The sequence below is a fragment of the Dipteris shenzhenensis genome, chromosome 19, assembly GCF_047967505.1.
Source record: "Dipteris shenzhenensis isolate YYH24624 ecotype China chromosome 19, Dip_SZ_1.0, whole genome shotgun sequence".
NCBI lineage: Eukaryota > Viridiplantae > Streptophyta > Polypodiopsida > Gleicheniales > Dipteridaceae > Dipteris > Dipteris shenzhenensis.
Genome location: NC_141614.1, coordinates 39,900,405 through 39,922,220, shown reverse-complemented (window position 1 = coordinate 39,922,220; position 21,816 = coordinate 39,900,405). Strand labels below are relative to the sequence as shown.

Genomic DNA, 21,816 nt, shown 5'->3' with positions numbered 1-21,816 from the left:
ATAGAGGTGGCGGAGTGTCAAAAAACCTCACAGGCATCCAACGGAGTAATGATCGTACTGTGCGCGCTGAAGAAGAGGGTCTAGGTCTAGGGGCTAGTCCCGAAGGTCCTAGGCGAGAAGGGGGGGCTCTGGTAGCACGTGTAGAAGAAGTAGGACGAGAAGGCTGAATAAACCGTTTGGGCCTTTTCTTCTTCCTTGGGCAATCTTTGGCGAAGTGCCCAAGGGTCCTGCAAATCCTGCACTGATCCGGTCTCCCAGCAACCTCGACTCTCTATCGAAAAAAGGAACCATCTGGTCGCTGAAGCATAATGTGATCATCTGTAAAATCAGGGTTAGAGACGATGACTCTGACTCTTGGCATCCCATCCGATCTGACAGCCTCTGCCGCTGAAGAGGGCATGCCAAGGAGGGGGCGGATCTCTGGGACCAACCCAAAAGTAGCTCCTATGGATGGTAAGAGCCGATGGTAGACCTAGGGAAGGCCGGGGATCCTGATGAAAAGTGAGGTAACCCCCTGCTATCTTCCTCTATTGGATCGAAACCCAAAGTGAAGGGTGTCAAAAAGATCCTCCTAGAGCTCAATGCCAAAGGACTAGCCCTGAGTACTAAACCTGCTGCCTCTGGAGAATCAAATTCCACCTGGAAGAACCCTCGTCCGAGCAAACGAACATCGGTGAGGTGCCCTGCGAGGTCTCCAGATAAAGCCGAAAGCATCCAATCCCTAGCCTATAGCCTGGAGGGGTGGGAACCATTGATGCGAGCAAAGAGTGAGGTGGCATACTCTTGCTCTGAGTCTGTCTTGAGCTACTGAAGCTCGTCTTTGGAAAAGGTAACTGTTTTTGCGGCTGATGGAAGTGGTCGAGGATTGGCTGAATGGGAACCCATTCGTCAATCAAGGTGGAAGGGCCGACACAAACACAAGGATGCTCTGTCCGTCCGACAACCTACTGCCAGAGAGAAAAAATCTTTCTCTTGTTCCGTCAGGGAATGAAGAGGGGGGAGAGGGAGGGAGGGAGGTGGTGAAGTAGAGGTAGGGGCAGAAGAAGGGGCAGGGGAGGGGAAGGGAGAGGGAGAAGGGGGAGAGGAAGGAGGGGCAGCTGGGGGGTAGGGAGAGGAGGGGAGAGGGCAGCGGGGTAGGAGGTAGAGGGGGAGTGGGGTAGGGGGAGCAAGGGGTAAGGAGGGAAGGGAAGCGGGGGGGTAGGGAGAGGCGGGGTGAGCAGCAAGGGAGAGGAAAGGAGCGGGGTAGGGAGGGAGAGGTAGCGGGGAAGGGAGGGGGAGCTAGCGGGGTAGGGAGAGAGGGAGCGGGGTAGGGAGGGAGAGGCAGCAGAGGTAGGGAGAGGAGGTAGCGGGGGTAGGGAGGGAGAGAGGGAGGGAGAGTAGCGGGAGAGGAAGCGAGGGGGGACAGCAGCGGGAGGAGGGGCTTGCAGGGAGAGGAGGTGGGAGGGGAAGGGAAGGGCTGGGAGGGAGGGGAGAGGGGTGCAGGACGGAGGGCAGCAGGGAGAGGCAGGACGGGGAGCTCAGCCAATAAACTTTCTTTCTTTATTTAGGGGCTTACCAAATGGGAGTTGACCTTAATACTTTGACAGATTATGATGCTTGTAGAACGGGCATTCAGAAACAATCATCCCCTTTCAACTTTGGAGCTGCTGCTCCTCCCCAACTCTCTCTCTTTTGCTCCCTCCCTAGCTCATACCCAGGATTGGCAAAGGCTGCTATGGCCGGGGGACATTGTTCCGCCAACTCAATTGATTCGTCATCTTGGATCCTTAGGTTGGAGCATTACCCGTCATTAACAGATTGACTGGGTTCTTGCTTAATTGAAGGAAAAACTGGAATATTGGAAATTGGCTACTTGGCTCTTGCATGTCCAACTTCACATTGTTCAGTGTATTTTGGTGGCTTATATTCAGTTTTATCTGTCATTGATTTTTTTCACTAAGAAGGATTTGTCTTCCTTCATGTCCACCATTATGGAAATTTTATAGCGGTCAAAGCATGGCAAGAAAAACTTGTGGATTCTTCCAGTACAGAGATTGTGCTCGCCCAAATTGCATGGAGGGTTGAATATGCTTAATATACATGTGCACATTGTAGCAAATAAAGGCAAGGTGATGCTTCAGTTTCTTTAAAATGATCAGCCTTGGGCCGCTATGATGCGTTCCATACTGGTTCACATCACCACTTCTGCATTTGGTCTTTGGCAACCCACACAGTGGGATTTTCTTATGGGCTGTATTGAAGGCAAAATCAAAGGCTGCCCTATGGTTTCTCAGATGTTTTTTGATTGGAAGCATATTCTTTCACACTTGGCATGGACTGGAAGAGACTCTTTACAGGGTAACTCTTTGCGAGCTGAGAGCATCCATTGGTCATGGGCTTTCTCTACTCCCTTGGCTTTGCAGGAGCCTCGACGCTCTTATTTTCTTAATTTAAAGGGATTTCAGTTATTGCAAATGTTATCAATGATGATGGCATTATTTTATCTTTCCCTTTGGCTGCTGCAAAATATGGTTTGAACATGCACTATCGTCCAGTATGGCAAGTCATTTCTCGAATGGTTCAGCCATTTCAGCCAGTACTGCCATTAGAGTTTCAAGACAAGCTTCAGGATTGGACTCTTCTTCCTTTATATTCATCTATTCATCCTCTGAAGTTGTCTCATATCACAGTCTCTTCTTTATATAAAGTTTTGTTATCACCACCTTGGGTGTCAGACAGAGCTAATCAGATTTGGGCATTGCACCATCCACTCAAATGGTGGAGCAGGAGATTAAAGCAAATTTGGCACTCTAAGCCTCCTCTACGCCAACAGGTTTTGTTATGGTGTGTTCTGCTGGGGGTTGTACCGTCAGGACAGCTTTTATCCTGTAGACGTATTGCTCCTGCTATCTATCATCGGTGTTTACCTCCCTGAGAATCTGTATCTCAAATGTTTTAATTTTGCTCTGAGACACAGAATTTCTTGGGTATTCTTCGCGACAGATTTTCTTTATAACACTCTCATGACCATGATCACTGTGTTCAATGTGCTTGCCTCTGCTCGTGCACATATGCAAACAAATCCTGATAAGATTGTAGCTGCTCCTTGTCTAGACCTTTAGAACACTTTGGGTTTGGAATTGCTACAGTTTGCAGTGCTGCAAACCATTTCCTTGTGCAGCGATTCTCCCATGCAACAATAAGTGATGGCCTTCTTTGCTGCTCGGAATTGTGAAGTTGTTATCTCATCCATCATCCATGGACCCAATAATTATGTATTTGATAAGAAAATCTGCAACTGTTTTTTTAATGCACCAATCCTACCATCTGATAATGAATGATGATGCTCTTTGTTGCTCTTCAAGCTGCTATCTTGTGAATGGATACAATTATTTATCCAACAACAACCTCAATTATGTAGTCACTGTAACGAACTCTCAAAAGGTGCTCCTGTCTACTATTCCATGTAATTACCATGTATAACTCTCCAAAGGTGCTTCTGTGTACCTATCACATATCTTTGTCCATATTCCAGATGCATGGAACAAGACACCAGTGAGAGGAAGCTGTTCTTTCCATGGATACTGCCATGAGCACAGGTAAACCAATGGCAAAGACAAGGCTATGTAAGAAAGGTATTATATATAAATGTGCAGTGACAATGGGATTCCATTCATTGGTAGAATTATATGTATAAATCAGTTAACGTAGTTCACTTAGCTCCTTATGGCATTCAATACTTGTGGGCATGATGGTGCTCATGGGTGAATTGGACGAATTTTACGATACCCATCGCATTATTATTTGTATGATGAAGGCGTCCAAAGTTAGTTTAGAGTAGATGATGCTTGAATGCAGCAATGGTACAAAATCATTGTCAGATCCTGCAGAATAGTCACACACGTGCGGGTGTGCTGTGTGTGTGAGTGTGTGAGACTCCCAATTGAATAAGAACGTTGCCGTTACATCTCTTTGTTTACTTTTCCAATGCAATGATAAAATCCTACATTTTGTAGACAAATTGCTCATAGCAACGCGCATGTAGTATACATGACATTCATTGTACAATTGCATGCATCTACCTGAATGGGGAAGCTTGCATGAACGTAGATAAACTAAGTACAACAAATGTATTACCTCTGCAGCAGTACCTGGCAAAGAGCCAAGTCCTGCTTTCCGCAGCTCAGTAAGAAAATCTCGCACACTGCCATACACAAAATATTCAATAACCGCTGACGTATTAATTTTTGGATATAATTGGCATTAAAATGTAGCTCATATAGAACAAAGCATTCTGCAATGTGCATTCTCAAGCTCGACATAGTTGGTATGGCACTCATCAATTGGTTCCAAACGCCTATAGAAGACCAATCAATATCACCTAGGATGGTTCTTTATGGGGTTCCAGCCATGCTTCATGGGTTCCAAAACCCGATAGTCATTGCTATTTGAGGGCAAGACAATACATTTTCGACCCTAGATCACCACAGAGACTGTTTACCTACTTCCCTGTTTCAGTAACATTTGGTGTACTCCATTCTGACGCATTCAACTTCTGTCAACCATAAAAGGAACACGAAGTAACCTTACACCTAGAGTTTGGGCACCCTGGTATACTTCAAGTGGTGAGAAAGCATGAACATGGATTTCAGGAGCTGCTTCTTTAACATGATGTAAGATCTCCAAGTAAGTCCTACCAGTGTATTCTGGATGGATTCCACCCTGCATGCAAGTAAGGATTCAGTGAATGTCTCTATGCACATAAAAAATTAAGTGAACACCTCTATTCACATGCAAGTAAAAAGTGCATTTCCATTTCCTGCAAATACTCGAGTTAGTCATCGTCTCGCAACGCTCAACAAAATGCATCTTTTTGGGATGTGTGTGTGTGTGTGCATGCATGGGCATGCATGCGCAAGGGGAGTGGGGAGCGGGGGTATTGATTTTGAAAAGCCCACAAGCATGCAAAACCTGATAAACAGTTAATGCTGAGCAAAACTAATGTCCAATTATGCTTATGTGCAACCAAGCACAGTTCACTATATTCCAAATCAAGTTGTTGTGGTTAATCTAGCATACGTGACATAGTTTAGGAACTAAACTATCCTAGTTCACACAAATAGATAAGAGGTTGCGATGTGCAAGATTTTCTTTTTTTGGTATTTAACACTTTTGCATCAGTCATCTTTAATAGAAAGCTTGTCAACAACTGTTTGTAAAAATAAAATTTTAGGTTCACCAATCATGTGGTTATTAGTCAGATTGGAAAAATAAAAGAAAAGCAGTGAAAATGTTCTAGATGCATGCAGTGGTATGGATGGAGAGAAGAACAGCATTGATAAGCACAGTCCAAAATGACACTGCTCGTCCCCTAGCTGGTTGCACAGACAGGGACGGGGAGATCTATTCAGTGGCTAGGTGTCTTCTCTACCACAAGCATTCCCATACAGGTTATTTGCATACTATGGTATTGGGAGGAGACACAGTTACGCAGCTCAGGAAGATTGCAGACTTGCCAGGATACCAGTTCAGCAACCCATCCAACACGTTATCCTTCACACTATCAGAGATGTTGGATGCACTGATGGCAGTTGGTTTATTGACCCTCATCCTTCCCTTCTAGAAGATAGATGGTGGAAAGCTGTATGGTGGTTTAGGATCTGAGTGAGTGGAGATGGATTGATGTGATGGCCACTTCAAGGACAGTACCGATCTTTGATAACACAATTCAAAATGCCAGGAGATCAATGTTCAGGATATGCCACGGTCCCCTAGTAATTATTGGAGAGATTTCAACTCTTCAGAATATTTCTGGAGACGTCTAGGGGGATCCCACACAAGAAGAGAGGTTTCTATGTTTTTCTGGATTTTCCTGCATGGAGGCATCATTCTGAACATTTGAAGAGGAGCTTTTGGAGCAAACACCCAATGTCCATTTTCAGCATGCCTTTTGAGTCGCAGGCAAGCTAGGGGGACTGGCAGAGCATTGCTATTTTGCTTGGGAAGATCATGAAAGGGGGGATATCTTCATCACTTGGGATTGGTTGCCTGGCTTATATACATACATTATAAGGGAGCGATTCATAGGAGTTCTGCCCAAGTTATTCAATTGGTGCAGGACGAACAGAGGAGACTATGAGCACTATTGGAGTCAAACAAGGTTGTCCGTTGTCATCTACCTTGTTTGTCTTCTACATAGATGAGCTTGAGACTTTGATGGTGGGGTGTCTGGTCTCTCACTAGCACTTTGATTCAAATCTTCTTATACAGAGATGACGGTCCTGCTCTTATATTCAGAGCGAAGGGCCTACAGAGACACTTGTATGCGTTGCACACCTTTTGAGTCACACGACTTAAAGGTCAACCGTGGTAAAATCAAGGTTATGATCTTCAACACATCCCGAGCAGCCATGCACAGAGAACAGTCCTAACAGTGGGGTGAGAGATTTTAGATTTCCAGATCAGTCCGTCAGGGATGCCCCCTTGCTCCTTTCCTTTTTTTGTTCGTGGCCGAAGCTATGAGTATCTATGTTAGATCTCAAGCTGACATCTTTGGGCTGAGACTTCCCATTAGAAGGGAAGAGGAGTTACTTGACAGTGAGTTGGAAGATGACACAATAGTTTACTTGGATGCCACTCAACAGATGCTCACTTCTTTCAGGACAGCATTGGATTTATTTTGCTTGGCGGCGGGGGCGCAGAAAAATTGGCATAAATCCAATGGTTTTTGGATCAGTGATGAGGACACTCCAGTTTGGGGGCTTGACATAGGATTCACTTGGGTTCAGAGGGGTGTGCCTGTCAGGTATTTGGGCTGCCAGGTCGGCTTGGATATTTCTTCCACGCAGCAGTTTGCTCCCGTGTTGGAGAGCATCAGGAGGAAGCTCCTTTTTTGGAGCTCAGCCAAGCTGGATCTTGCCTCTAGAGTTGTGGTGGTCAACGAGGTTCTCTTGGCCACGGCATGGTTTGTTTGTTCTTGCTAGTGCTATTCTAAGGACTGCATCACTTAGCTCAGGAGACCGATCAAAAATTTTCTTTGGAGTGGGCTTGATGGCACAACAGATCCCTTAGCGAGGGTGGCTTGGACGAAAGAAGGGGATGCTCTTCTCTCGATGCCCTGCATCAATCCACTCCCACTCTCCAAGGTGCCACTGCAAATACCTAATGGGAACTCCCCCGTAGAGCCAAAGCCTTCAAGACCCAGTGAAAATTAGCCGGGGGTCTGGGTCGAGGAACCACTATGAATTTGATCCCTGCACCAAAAGACCTACAACCCTGATAGACTGAAAAGCAGACTCAAGCAAGATTTCCTCTGTGGATCTGAGCAATCTGCCACCATCCTACACAGTAAAAACTAAAGCATCCTCCTGTGCATCTCGAAAGGCCAAAACCCGAAGCGTAACACCGTCTCTCGTAAAAGTACTTGCCCAAGTGGAGCAAGTGAGTGGCATATCATCTGTGTCTACCCACTCCTCTGAAAGGGCTGCCTCAATCTGCAAGATCCTCCTTGCACTCCCTCTGAGATGTCCTGTCAACTAAGACTTGGTCTCCTCTGGAAGCCTGCGGAAAGCTTTCCAAGACCCCAAAGATGATGCAGGTCCCCTCTCCCACCTGGACCACTGCATGTAGAGTGAGGCACCAAGAGGTTTGCCATGATCATCTAAAATACTGTCATTCCACATGAACACGGTCAGTAATGCCAGGAGATTTCAGCTCAGTAGTAGAGGTTGGAGACCTTCCAGAGTTCCTCATTGGGAGAGATTTGATATCACTGCAGTTCTGTAGAGGTGCTTTTGGAGGAGACTATGAAAATCCCACAGGAATAGAAAGATCACTCTATTCTTTTGGCTTTCTATCCATGGTGGGATTGCAGTGAACCTTTGGAGATCCACCGACCCTACTTGCCCTGCCCTCATTGCCTCTCTGCTTCAGAGACTACTCAGCATTCTTTGTGGGATTGCAGACAGGCGAAAATGATTTGGATGGGGGTAACCAAGATTTTCAGTCACTTTGCCCACTCCCCATTCTTTATGACATGGGGCTCTGTGGCTTGGCTTTCTCTTACAGAGCCTCACGTATTTTATGAGAGACTTAACTCCTCTCGGGCCATTTTGGTTCGATGTCATCAGATTGAGTCCTGTTCGTTGGATATTGTACCACACCTTCCTTTTACAGATGTACATGCCTCTGTGGATACTTCTTGGGAGATTTTAGTGAGCATAGCATCCTGTCATATCTGGAGAGCTAGATGCACAGAGGCTATGGAGGGTACTCAGGTTCATCCCTCGCACACTTTGGCTAGTATCTGGACAGATACCGTATATACTTTGATGGCCATTTGGATGAGTATGAAGGGAGACCCCCGTGCAGCCTCAACTAGGAGGGCTTCTTTCTTGAGGGAATGGAAGGATTCTCCTTTCTTCTCTGAGACTCCTATAGGATTGAGGTGGCACTTTCAGCCTCAGCCTTGGTTGTTTTCCACCTCACTTTGAGGGAGTTTTATTTTTCCTCATGATTTCATGATGTTGTATTTCCGCTCAGAGCTTGCTCTAGCGAGTTTCTTTCTTACTTAATAGAAGTCTCTTTTATGCCCAAAAAAAAAAAAGGCATGACAACCTAGAGCACCCAAGATTGAGGATAGGCCTCAAGATGAGAGTGGGGTCACTTGCTATGAATGTAATGAAAAAGGTCAATATGCCCTGAGTGTCCTAGATTGAAAAAGAAAGAAGAAAAACAAGTACCCTTGATAGAAGCTTCTTCAGGGGATAAGGAAAGAGAGGTAATGATGGCTAAATGAGGGCATGGTAAAGCAAAAGAAGAAGAAGAAAGCAACGAAGAAGGAGATGAGGGACATCAGAAAGGAGAACGCCGTGGTAAGGAAAAGAAGGCATCTAGAAGGAGAATTAGAGGAGAATTAGCCAATCAAACTTTCCTTTAGGACAAGGCATTGGAAGCTATGACTTGTTGTCTGAGCTTAAGAAAAGGAAGCTCATATCACCTTTGGTCAGTTACTCGCTTTGTCACCAAAAGTACGGAAAGAATAAGAAAAGCTAGCGAGCACAAGGGTGTTAAAGAAGAAAAAGAAGAAAGGTTCCATTCTTGGTGTTCAAAAGGTAGATATAGATGTTGGTGATGATGTGCCTGTGGTTGATGTGATCGTTGATGGCCAAGTGATTTCTAATGTTTACATTGATGGAGGTGCATCGATTAATGTCATGAGTGATAAGACCATGATAGATGCTGATTTAAAATACTCATAGTACTACCTCTTCTTATCGCATCAAATTGGCTGACAACACCAGGGTAAAGACTTTGGGAGTTGTGAGGAATCTAGAAGTGGATGTATGTGGAATTTCTTTGCCAACTACTTTTCAGGTGATCCCTCCCAAGCCAGATGCACGTTCCTATCCATTGATTTTGGGAAGGCCTTGGCTACACAAGGTGAAGGCCATTTAAAATTGGAATACTGGAGAATTGACTTTGCAAGGAAATGATAAGAAGGTGCGCTACAACATCAAAAGCCGCAAAAAAGAAGCTATCATGGAGTCGTCTTCAACATCCAAGAGTTCAAGCTCTGACTTAACCGATGAAGAAAAAGAGGCAAGGTATAGCTTTAAGAAGTCCAACTCAGAGAGTGAGTGTATGCATGTGTGTAATCTTGATATAATCTTTCAACTTCCGAGTTTTGAGATAGCTACCTTGTAATATAAAGCATTCAAAGTTCTCACCCAAAAAACAAAAAAAAAAGGTGTGTGTGTGTGTGTGTATTTTTTGGAATACCTGCCAATCTTTGACTAAGCTTAGTCATTTTCAGCCTTTGTCTAGGAAGAAAGCACATCTTTATATCGGGCTAGACACTATCTACAAAGTAATGATCATAGAAAAATCACTAAATGGGAGACAAGAGCAAGACCAAGGGCTTTCTTAGATAAAGGTTGTTCATCCAAAGTATTTTTCAAAAGCCTACATTACAACTAACAATCTGCAAGTATTTACCAAGTCCTTATGCCTGATGGTGTTTGGACTTCTTCTCGACCTCAACAAACAATCTGCAAAGATATACCACCCCCTCCTATATGGTTGTCACAATGAATGCAAGCAAGATCCCACACAAAGCAATGGAGGCTATAAAAACCACGGGATATGTATAGAGAGGGGGAGAAATGGATGGAGCTATGGGGCATATAGTCTATGAATATTCTAGAAGATGCAAGAGAAATCAAAATCATGATGACGCAGAAAATGATACAGAAATGCTGGAAAGACCCTGGAATTTTACAAACACAAAATCAATCCCATAGACAGATATGAAATGTGAATATTCTAGAAGATACAAGAGAGATCAAAATCGTGATGACGCAGAAAATGATACAGAAATGCTGGAAAGACCCTGGAATTTTTCAAACACAAAATCAATCCCATAGACAGATATGAAATGTGAAAATACCAGGGAGGATATATCAATGTTCAAAAGACAGTGACCAACTCTGATGACCTAGAAGTGGAAAGGGGAAGGTGGGAAAGGCCGAGGGTCTTCCAGGGCAAAAAGAAAGACATACCTGCATGCAAACCTCTGTAGCACCCCTATCCCAAGCTTCACTAACACGCCGAGCAATTTCTTGTAAAGACAACCTGAGAAACCATGTTTGGCGAAAAAGGGCATGCCATTGCATGAATTGTTATCATAGAAATCTTGAAAACTTGAATGCACAACAGCAACAACAAGAACAACAAAGAAACAAGGCAAGTCTAGATATTCAAAAACTGAACTTCACAGCAGCCCACAAAACAACAGAATATGGTAAACAACAAAATATGGTATTGCACTGAATGGCTATGCGATTGCCAAGCAAATGAAACTCCTTTCATGTCCAAAAAATAAATTGAAATGGTACACAAAGAAGTGGCATATGTTTTTGAGACCTCTAGCCAAGTATTACCTTGGCCTATAGATAACACAGAACCACACAACAACTTTCACTTTCACCATTTATATTATCCATCACAATAGGATCGTTGGAGATTCAACTCTCATTCTACAGAGCCTCTATTGTAATTTGTGATAACTGGTAAAGGAGGCCCACTAGAGTGTAGTGTGCACTACCTGCAAATAGATTTTAGGATTAATATGATGCATGCATTGGATGCAATCTCACGAATAGAGGAAGAAGCACTTGAAAACAGCAAGGGGTTCATATCTACTCATGCAGTTTCTAGCGACCTACATGGAGTGATTATAGATTTGTTTAGATCATGAATCTCATTATAACATGTAGATTTAATTGGATGATATGACCAAGCTTGAAAGTGCACAACATGGAAAAAACAACAGGGAGTGGAGTCCTTGAGTGGATTGTGCTCAAAGGAAAATATGCAAAGTACCCACTTGAAAAGAAGGATGTGGTATGACATACAAGCTTCTACATTGATCAGTCTGGATTGTCTGAGGGGAGGTCCGATCTCTTCCGAACGTGTTACCGGAGGCCTAATGCCACTAGTGTGAGGTGCAAGGACTGTGTGACACTTGCAACGATGGGAGTTGATGCGAAACTACTAGTGGCTTCATCGTAACGGATTGTGCGTTGGTAGTGCAAGTGATTGTGATACTGGTGATGGAGTGGGCACGAAACGAGTACAAATTGGACAGTGTTGCACGGTTGTGCTAGTGATGGTACAAGCTCGGAGAAAACATAGAGTAGTGCAAGAATCCCCTTCGAGGATGATGTAAACAAGCAGAACACAAAAGCCAACCCTCAACTTGTATAAGGCAGAACTTAAGCCACATAACAGAAGGTCCGTTGTACCAAGTGAAGGAAGCTGAAGGGAGGGAGAACACGGGATATAGAACTGTTGGAGTAGCGATCAAAGAGCATAGTGTATAAGGGCAAAATGAAAAATACACCAAATGGAAGATACACCAAGCCAACTCATGAGTCCAGCCTCCATCTCCACTCATGTTGATGGGCAAAGCAAGAGCACCAGCATAGCCCTCTATAGCTCAGCTTGCACACGATCTCGTTCAACAAGCACGAGTACAACAGCCTGTGCATTCTCACATGTCCACAACTCTCCTTTTGCAACTCACTACCCCGCAGCCAGGTGTGGGGGTTAAAGGTCACTGTGCCTTTACGCCGGTTATGTACAATACTCAAACACATATATAAATGAATGAAAAAGAAGATTAGGGTGGTTCTGCACCCACCAAAACTTGTGTGGCTCTCTGTTTCTCTCTCTCCCTCTTCCCTTCTTGCTTCCGTTGAGAGCACTCTCAACTGGTATCAGAGCCCGGGTGATCTAGCTGAGCGTGCGTGAATGCTGGAAGCTCAGCAGCTCTGTGGGAGGAAGGAGAAGCTCTGTGGGCAGCTTTGTGGGTGACTTTACTTGCATCCGAGTGTGCAGAGACCTGTTAAGAGCCTGTTAAGAGCTTTCAAAGAAAAAGTCGTTTTTTGAGCTTTTTCCTGTTCCGTTCGATGACAGAGACTCCGTATTGACTTGTAGAGGCAACTATTGCTTGCTTTTGGTGTCCACATTACTTCAGGAGCTTGGAAACACCTTCATTCTTGAATCTGGGATCATTTCAGTGGATTTCTGACTCACTGTGTCAGTTCCTGCGTTTTTTGCCCGAGTGTTGGAACTCAAGTTTGGAGCAACCATTTTCAGATCTGTCAGTTCCGGTGGACTCAGGAGGTCCTAAAACTTCTATGTTGCTCATCATTCGCACTCCGGTGGAGTTTACAAACAGCTCTGTTTCCAAAAACGTTTTTCAATCCGTGTGTTGGACCTAGTGATTGAGACCACGGTTTCCAAAACCGTCTGTCCCATTGCGTTCCGGACGCCCAAAAACCCCTACCTATCAGTTCTTGCGTGATTCGGTGGAGGATTTTCAGAGTTATAAATCTCTGTGTATTCGATTTCGTCTCTCTGTTATGCATTTTTCATACTAAGGTTTTGAAACCTTAGATTTATGCCACATGGCAGTGGATAAGTATTGACTCCCATTTCTCACTCATCAATTGGGATTTTGGAGTTCTGGCAGAAGAGAGATATTTGCAGATTTTCTTGCTGAGTCCGATTATGCAATGGCGCCCATGTTTTGAAGCATCTCAGGTTCTATTTTCAGTAGCGCTCATTATCGTGGGACTATGATTTCTTGAGCATACCTTATGCAGATCACTCTGGTTGCAGTTTGAGCAGTGTGCGCTCATTCGTGGTATGCATTGGGTTGCAATGGATGATTTATAGGCCATTTGGATGCATTGTGGTCCTTGTTGGATGCGCTGATAGGCCCAAATTGCCTTGTGGGATGCTATTTTTTATGGACGTTTTGCACATGGATGCTATTTTATGCTGAGGGACAGCTTTGACACATTGTTGGTGATGCACTGATAGTGCTATGCTCTCTTGGATGAGATATAATTGATGCATATGCCAGTGGACGGTGTTTATGCTTGAGTCATTTGGCACTTATTGGCATTTTCTTTTGGGCCAGATTTGCTCATATGGATGCATAGTATATGCACATGAGTCAGATGCTTTGAGCTTTGAGTTTTGGTGATATTTCACTCTATTGTGACATACACATTTGGGTGCACCTGGTATTTGGTGTGATTCTCTCTTGAGGCACTAGCATTTGGGATTTTGCTTTATTTGCATCATGGCATCCTCTTCCATGTCTGAAAAGGAGTTTTTCAACATTAAAAAGTTTGATGGGACAAACTTTTCTTTGTGGAAAGAACAAATAAGGGATGTGCTTATTCAAAAGAAGCAGATTAAACCCTTGGCAGGGATTGAAGCTAAGCCTGCAAATATGTCTGAGGATGATTGGAATGAGTTGGATGCATTAGCAAAGTCTACTATTAGACTTCATCTTGCAGAGTCAGTTTATTTCACAGTAGTAAATGAGCAGACTACGGAAGATTTGTGGAAGAAACTATGTGCCACTTATGAGAAGGAAACTGCCTCTAATAAAGTTTACCTCATGAAGAGGTTGTTTGAGCTACATATGAAGGAAGGGGTCTCCATTGCTTCTCACTTGAATGAATTCAATATTATTTTCAGCCAGCTTCAGGCTCAGAAAATGAATTTTGATGCGGAGACTAAGGCAATATTTCTCTTATGTTCATTGCCATCCTCATGGGATACCTTCCGTACAGCTGTCAGTAACTCTGCACCTGGTGGAGTACTGAAATTTGATGATGTTGTGGGTAGCTTATTGGCTGAGGAGATTAGACGGAAGTCTATGGATGGCAACAAGCAAGATGCAGCCTTAAATGTGCAAAGGGGCAGATCACAGTTCAGGGGGAAGTCCCAAGAAAGAGGGAAGTCTCGTAGCAAATCCAGGGCACGGAACATTGAGTGTTACCATTGTGGCAAGAAGGGCCATATGAAAAAGGATTGCTACAAGCTGAAAAGAGAGCAAAAGGATAAGAAAAAGAATGCAAATTGGGGTGCAAATCAAAAGGAAGAGAGTCCAAGGGAGGACAAAGGAAAAGTGAAGATCGAGGAGATCAATGCAGTCACACATGATAGTGACAATGACGTTCTCTTCATGTCTAGTTTATCTGCAGAGTTGCTTGCCACTTCAGATGATGCATATTCCCAGGATTGGATTTTGGATTTTGGTGCTTCATTCCATGTTACTCCCCATAGGGAATGGTTCTCCACTTATGACAGTGGAAAGACAGGTTGTGTGCATCTTGGAAATGATTATGCATGTGACATAGTGGGAGCAGGTGACATAAAGTTTTCTTTTGCAAATGGGTCTGCATTTGTTTTGAAACATGTGAGACATGTGCCTAAGCTGACCAAGAGTCTTATTTCAGTGGGTCAGCTAGATGATGCTGGTTTTCACACCACTTTTGGCTTTCAAAGTTGGAAAATTCAAAAGGGCTCTATGCTTTTGGCCAGGGGTGCTAAGTGTGGGACTTTGTATCCCTTACATGTATCAGAGGTATTTGATCATGTTGTTGCAATAACCGAGCAGCCAAGCACTTCTTTATGGCATTGCAGGTTGGGGCACATGAGCCAGAATGGAATGAAACTCTTATGCCGTTTGGGTTATGTACCGCATTTGAGTTTCTCTGATTTTGAATTTTGTGAGCATTGTCTCTATGGGAAGCAAACTAAATCAGCCCATAAAAGAAGAGGAAAGAAAGAGTTTGAAATGCTTGATTTGGTGCATTCAGACATATGTGGTCCCATGCCTACACGGTCATTAGGCGGGGCTGAATACTATGTGACATTCATTGATGATGCAACTAGGAAAGTGTGGGCTTATGCTATAGCTCGGAAGAGTGATGTGTTCCAGGTATTTCAGAAATGGCTAGCCTTGGTTGAGAATCAGTCAGGTAGAACGCTTAAATGCCTACGGACTGATAATGGTGGAAAGTATCTCTCTCATGACTTTCAGCATTTCTGTGATACACGTGGGATTAAGAGGGAGCTCACATCCCCTCGTACTCCAGAGAAAAATCCAGTTGCAGAAAAGATGAACCGTACCATTCAAGAAAGGTTGCAATGCATGCTTTCCAATGCAAGTCTTTCTCGTGGTTTTTGGGCTGAGGCAATGAAGACTGCAGTGCATGTGATCAATAGATCACCTAGTAAGAGTTTGGATGGTGGTATTCCTGAAGAGGCATGGAGTGGCAAGAAGCCCTCTTACTCTCATTTGCGTATTTTTGGGTGTGAGGCATATGCACATGTGCCAAAAGAGCTTCGAAAGAAGCTAGATCCTAAGTCTAGGAAATGCATCTTTCTAGGTTATGGTGAAAGTGGAGAGATGGGCTATCGTCTCTGGGATCCAGAAGCAAAGAAGATCATACGCAGCCATGATGTGGTCTTCAATGAGAAGAAGATGCATAAGGCACCCATGAGGGATGTGGAAATGAGGAGAATCACTTTCCAGGATGTGAATCCACCTGCATATGTTGATAGGCAGCAAGCTGTCCATGCACCAAATGTGCAAGAAATGGTACCACCAAGTACTCCCACAGGTATACAATCAAGGGTAGATGATGAATAATCTATTGGTGGAAATGATGAGCCAAATGTGGCTGATATGCAGGTGGGACAGCAAACTGAAATGCCCTTGAGAAGATCATCTAGAGTGTCTAGACCACCTGATAGGTTTGTTCCAGGGGTAGACTATGTGATGCTTACTGATTGCGGGGAGCCTTCTTGCTACAAAGAGGCTATGATGCGTGAGGATCAACGCAAGTGGGAGTATGCTATGCAATCAGAGATGAGTTCACTTATGAAGAATAAGACTTGGGACTTGGTTTCTCTGCCACATGGAAAGAAAGCATTGCCATGTAAATGGGTCTACAAAATGAAGGTCACAGGTGATGATGTGCCTAGGTACAAGGCCCGTTTGGTTGCTAAAGGGTTCAAGCAAGAGAAGGGTGTGGACTTTGATGAGATATTCTCTCCGGTTGTGAAGATGACCACACTTAGATGCATGCTTGGACTAGTGGCATCAGAGGATATGGAGCTTATGCAGATGGATGTCAAGACAGCTTTCTTGCATGGGGATTTGCATGAGGAAATTTACATGGTGCAGCCGGAAGGCTTTGAAGAAAAGGGCAAAGAGCATTTAGTTTGCAAGCTAAAGAAGAGTCTCTATGGTCTTAAGCAAGCGCCTAGAGAATGGTATCAGAAGTTTGATGCTTTCATTCGGTCCCAGGGTTTTAGAAGGAGTGAAATTGATCACTGCCTCTACACTAAAAGGGCTAAGGATAATAGCCTGATAATCTTGGCACTATATGTGGATGATATGCTATTGGCTAGCAAGAATACTTATGAGCTAGATGCATTAAAGGCCATGTTGCATGAGGCCTTTGATATGAAGGATTTGGGACTTGCAGGTCATATTCTTGGTATGCGCATCACGCGTGATCGGAGTAGGAAACTCCTTTGGCTTTCACAAAAAGAGTATGTTACAAAAGTCTTACAGCGTTTCAATATGGAGGGGGGGAAGGCAGTGAGTACTCCATTGCCTCCATATGTGAAACTGAGTCATACAGATAGTCCCAAATCAGATGAGGAAAGGGCCATGATGGCCAAGGTTCCTTATGCATCAGCAGTTGGGAGTCTTATGTATGCTATGATAGCTACTAGACCAGACATTGCATTTGCAGTGGGAGTTGTTAGCCGGTATATGGCTAATCCAGGAAAGAGGCATTGGGAGGCAATTAAGTGCATCATGAGGTACATGAAGGGTACCAAGGAGATGTGCATCTGCTTTGGTAAAGGAGACATGCGTGTACTTGGGTACACAGATTCAGACTATGCAGGGCATGTGGATAGTAGGAGATCCACTTCTGGTTATGTGTTCACCTTTGCAGGTGGTGCAGTGTCGTGGATGTCTCGTGCACAGAAGTGCGTGGCTTTGTCTACCACAGAGACTGAGTATGTTGCAGCCACAGAGGGTTGCAAGGAGGCTATATGGCTTGATCGGCTAGTGGGAGATTTGGGGATTCATACAGGTGTACCGACATTGCATAGTGATTCCATGAGTGCTATTCAGCTAGCACGGAATCCGGTCTTTCATGCAAAGACCAAACACATTGAGGTCAGGTACCATTTCATCAGGGAGGTACTTGAGGACAAGCGCATAGAGCTTGTCAAGGTTCATACAGATGATAACCCTGCAGATATGCTGACGAAGAGTCTACCTAGTCAGCGGTTTGAGTATTGTCGTGTATTGATGGGCATTGGATAGTATGCTCACTGGTTGTTCTCCCTTAAAGGCACATTGTCCTTTTAAGTGGGAGGTTGTGGGGGTTAAAGGTAACTGTGCCTTTACCCCGGTTATGTACAATACTCAAACACATATATAAATGAATGAAAAAGAAGATTAGGGTGGTTCTGCACCCACCAAAACTTGTGTGGCTCTCTGTTTCTCTCTCTCCCTCTTCCCTTCTTGCTTCCGTTGAGAGCACTCTCACCAGGGGCCCCCCCACTGCTTGCAAGAGCCTTCACGTCATGCAGGCTTTCACAAACTCAATCCTCACATTCCGAAATTCCAGCACACAACATGTTGACTTTTCTAGCCGCGGAGAAGTCCTCCTAGTTGGGGACTTCAATGCGAGGAGACAGGTGTCCGTTAGGTATCACTCCTTGACTTCAGGGATGATTTTACTCTACTGCCAGACATTGACTTTGAGGATGTAGGTATGCTATGGGTTTCGGCTAACAAACGAGGTCCGATCACATCTTATGGATAGGCCCTATTAGACCTCGACAGGATGCATGATCTCATTATTTATAATGGTCTTGACAGATGGCGTGCATCAGGTGGTTTCACGTGCTTTCCACATGGGGGAGGCTCCAGCGTTGTTGATTACATCATGGGATCCCCTGCCTTCATGTCTCGCATCACTGATTATACCGTAGCACCTCTCCCTCCAGGAGCTGATCATACCTATCCCGTCTGTACATAATTCTCGCTTATATTGACTTCCTACCCCTACTAGAGGATCGTGCTGCCCTGGTCACCCCCTCACTACACTAGACTACCCTTCACGCTTTCGTTGACACCACCCACTCCACCCGCCCACCACCCCCTAGGACCGTACCCTCTAATAGCTGGTATGATGATGAGTGTAAGGCTTTTACGCCATCAACTCAAATTGGAAACCAAAAACAGTCTTCCGAGCGAACCAGATACGTTACACAAGTATCGTCGACTGGTACACAGAAAAAAACTAGACTTCGTTCGCCAAAACGAGGACTTACTAAACATTTTATTTAGTAACAACTCGAAGGACTTTTGGTGGATATTTCTAGAGGGACAATCCCCCTCGCCACTCATTGACACTCACGTCCGGTATGATTATGCACGCACACTCTATGACATCCAAATCAACCAGTCCCTAACCTCTCACATATGCCACGCTCCACATCCTACACCCTCTTCACTAGGGGGGGGGTAAAGGATGCCGTAATGAAACTTCATAATGGCCGAGTGAAGGATCATGAGGGACTATGCACTGAGTTCATTACATATGGGATTAACCTCCTAGCCCCGATCTTAGCAAAGATCTTTAAAGAAGCTGTTTATTTCGGGTTTCCATGCACCTGGACCATTAACACTATCTCACCCATCCACAAGGGAGGGGATCCCATGAGCCCGGAGAACTACAGGACCATTATGATTGGACATGTCATGTCCAAGATTTATGCATCATTACTTGATTCTGAGGTCAGCATATTTGCGGAGTATCGAGGACTTAGAGTAGTAGGACAGCAGGCCAGATTCCGGCGTGAGAACCATGGACCACATTCTCACGCTCAGATGTATCATCGCAAGGAGGCGAGTCATGGCTCTTTACAAGAGAGTTTCAGGCAGAGTCTGGGCAGATCTGGGTAGACAGACGAGATCATGAGCACTATCGAAGTCAAACAAGGGTATCCATTATCACCTACCTTGTTTGGCCTCTACATTGACAAGCTTGAGACAGTGATGCAGACACAGGGGAGAGTAGGTTGCTCGGCATGCTGATCCGGATATTGCTTTACCCAGATGACGTGGCTCTCTTGTCTTTCTCAACAGAGGGGCTACAGAGATACCTTGAAGGCTACCATGGCTAGCACTGTCCTCTTCCATGGCACTCATAGCAGCAGGGGACCAGAGGTGCTAGTACACACGCACAGAGAGATGGCTTGAGCAACTCGAGCTCCACATGGATAGACTACCTCCCTCCAGTACAGCATGGATGCTCTGTTTTCTCCACTCCTATCACACGAGGTCAATCAGGTTATCCGTGAAGATCTCTTACATCTACAAACTTTTTTTTTTTGTGAGAAGAAATATTTTATTGCTGTGAAATAATTAAATTCATAGGTACTCCAAAAACGGAGTAACTACTACTCAACCGAAAATCTCAGTATAAGCCATATATACATCATGATCAATCAAATGAGTCTGCAAGCAATCATAAAACGATTGCCGTAGAGATCGTTTGAAAAAAACAAAAGATGGAAAAGTAGGATCACCAAAGACTCTATGATTTCTGTCCATCCATAGAGTCCGCCTAGTAGCGCACCCAAACAAAAAATAAATCAAAACCCTATCTAGTGGGATGAAAACCAAATAACCAGAAGAACCTGCCAAAAGTAACAGTAGGAAATCTGACTCGAAGCCCCTGACGAATGAGAGCAAGGAAACCACAAGTATGTGGACAGTGCCAGAAAATGTGAGACACAGATTCAGCAGAATGTAGACATCGGTGGCAAACAGCCGGGGCAATATGTTGATGCGCAAGTAACTGCCCAGATGGAAAAATGCCAAGTAGGACTCGCCAGAGGAAAAGCTGTTGCCAAAGAGGGACTTTATAATGCCAAAGGAGACGCAGCCGCTTTCTCCACCACTTTGATGGGCGATCCATATGCCAAACTGAATTGGCTCTGTCAAAAACCCAAGACGGAGGTAACAACACTTTATACAGAGAAGACACTGTGATATGTGACAACTTCAAAGGACGGGCTGAGAAAGAGGAAGAATGAAGAGTCAAATCCTCAAGCCTATCCTGAAGTTCCAAACAAGGTACCGGCAAGAAAGGTTGAAGCATTTCTGAAATTTTGTGCCATAAAGGACGATAATGAGCTCCCAAACCATACTTGCTAGCAGCCGTAGAAAAAGATAAAAGAGTGCGGGTTCTTGTATAGCCAAAGGAGGGTGGAATACTTTGGACCAATAAATATTCTCAGCCCTCAAGGAATTTCCCAACAAAGAATCCCTTCCATTCCATTCCAAGTGGGATAAAATATGCTTCCAATCAAGAAGCAAACGAGAGACAAAAGGGCAGCCTCTGATCTTGCCTTGAATAGAGCCAAATAGAAAATCCCACTGTGTAGGCTGCCAATGCCCAAAAGCAGAAGTACCAATATGCAACAAAAGAGAGCGGATCATGAAAGCCCAAGGCTGATCCCCTTGCATAAACTGCAACATCATTTCCCCCCTGTGAGCAAGTATATGCACTTAAATATTGAGTATGTTCAAACCCCCGTGCATCTTTGGAGAACAGAGATGATGCATAGAGAGTAATCTGAGACTTTTCTTGCCATTTTTTGAACACCAGAAAATCTCCATGATAGCAAACATAAAGGAAACCAGATCTGCCTTATTGAACATGATGAGAGGCAGAGAGAATTGTATGTATGCTATCAAAATGGATTGTGTTATTCGCAAACAAACATGTAATGGCCAAGTTGCAAGCTTCCAATATTCAACTTTCACACTCAACTTTGTGAGCACCCAATCAGTTTGTTGAGAACGAGTTAGCCCCCAACCTAGAGGATAGCCAAGATGTCGAATCAATTGAGAAGTTGGAACAATTTCCCCAGGCCACAAAAGACTATGCCAGTCTTTAGTATGCAACGGCAATAATTTTGATTTCTGAAAATTGACACGAAGACCATCAGCCAAACCATATGTAGAAAGAGCCTGCATAATCATGGAGAGATCGCTCCGAGTATTTTTCGGAGTAAAGAAAGAATCATCAGCATATGCTTGAGCGATCATGCTATGGATGCCAGGAATTTAGCTTCCATGTCCTATTTTAGCTTCATTCCATTTATGAGCCTCCTTTTCCACATCTCTCTTCCTCTTTCCTCTACCTCATGGATTCCTCACTTCTCCTCTCATGCACTGGCAATGAGCCATGCCCTTTTTTTTTCTTCCAAAAAAGGTTTTGTTTATATTAAGAGGGTGGCTAGCTCTAAACACAAAACCGAGTACAAAGTTGGGTAAAAAATGGGAACCAAGCCCATGACCTACCCTACAAGCAGTCTAGACCCCGACAATTACTCTACCATCATACAATCCTCCACTGCAAC

General features: G+C 44.3%; 1 protein-coding gene across 1 annotated transcript in view; it reads right to left on the bottom strand.

Annotated features, from left to right (window-relative positions):
• LOC147890459 (uncharacterized) overlaps nucleotides 1-21,816 on the bottom strand; it is a 217,565-nt gene that overhangs the window by 60,211 nt on the left and 135,538 nt on the right. The window contains exons 11-13 of the mRNA XM_087390295.1: nucleotides 10,539-10,611; nucleotides 4,565-4,701; nucleotides 4,117-4,183 (exon numbers count right to left, since the gene is read on the bottom strand). Of these exons, the coding sequence (XP_087246421.1) occupies nucleotides 4,117-4,183; nucleotides 4,565-4,701; nucleotides 10,539-10,611 (277 nt within the window). The remainder of the gene's footprint in view (nucleotides 1-4,116; nucleotides 4,184-4,564; nucleotides 4,702-10,538; nucleotides 10,612-21,816) is intronic.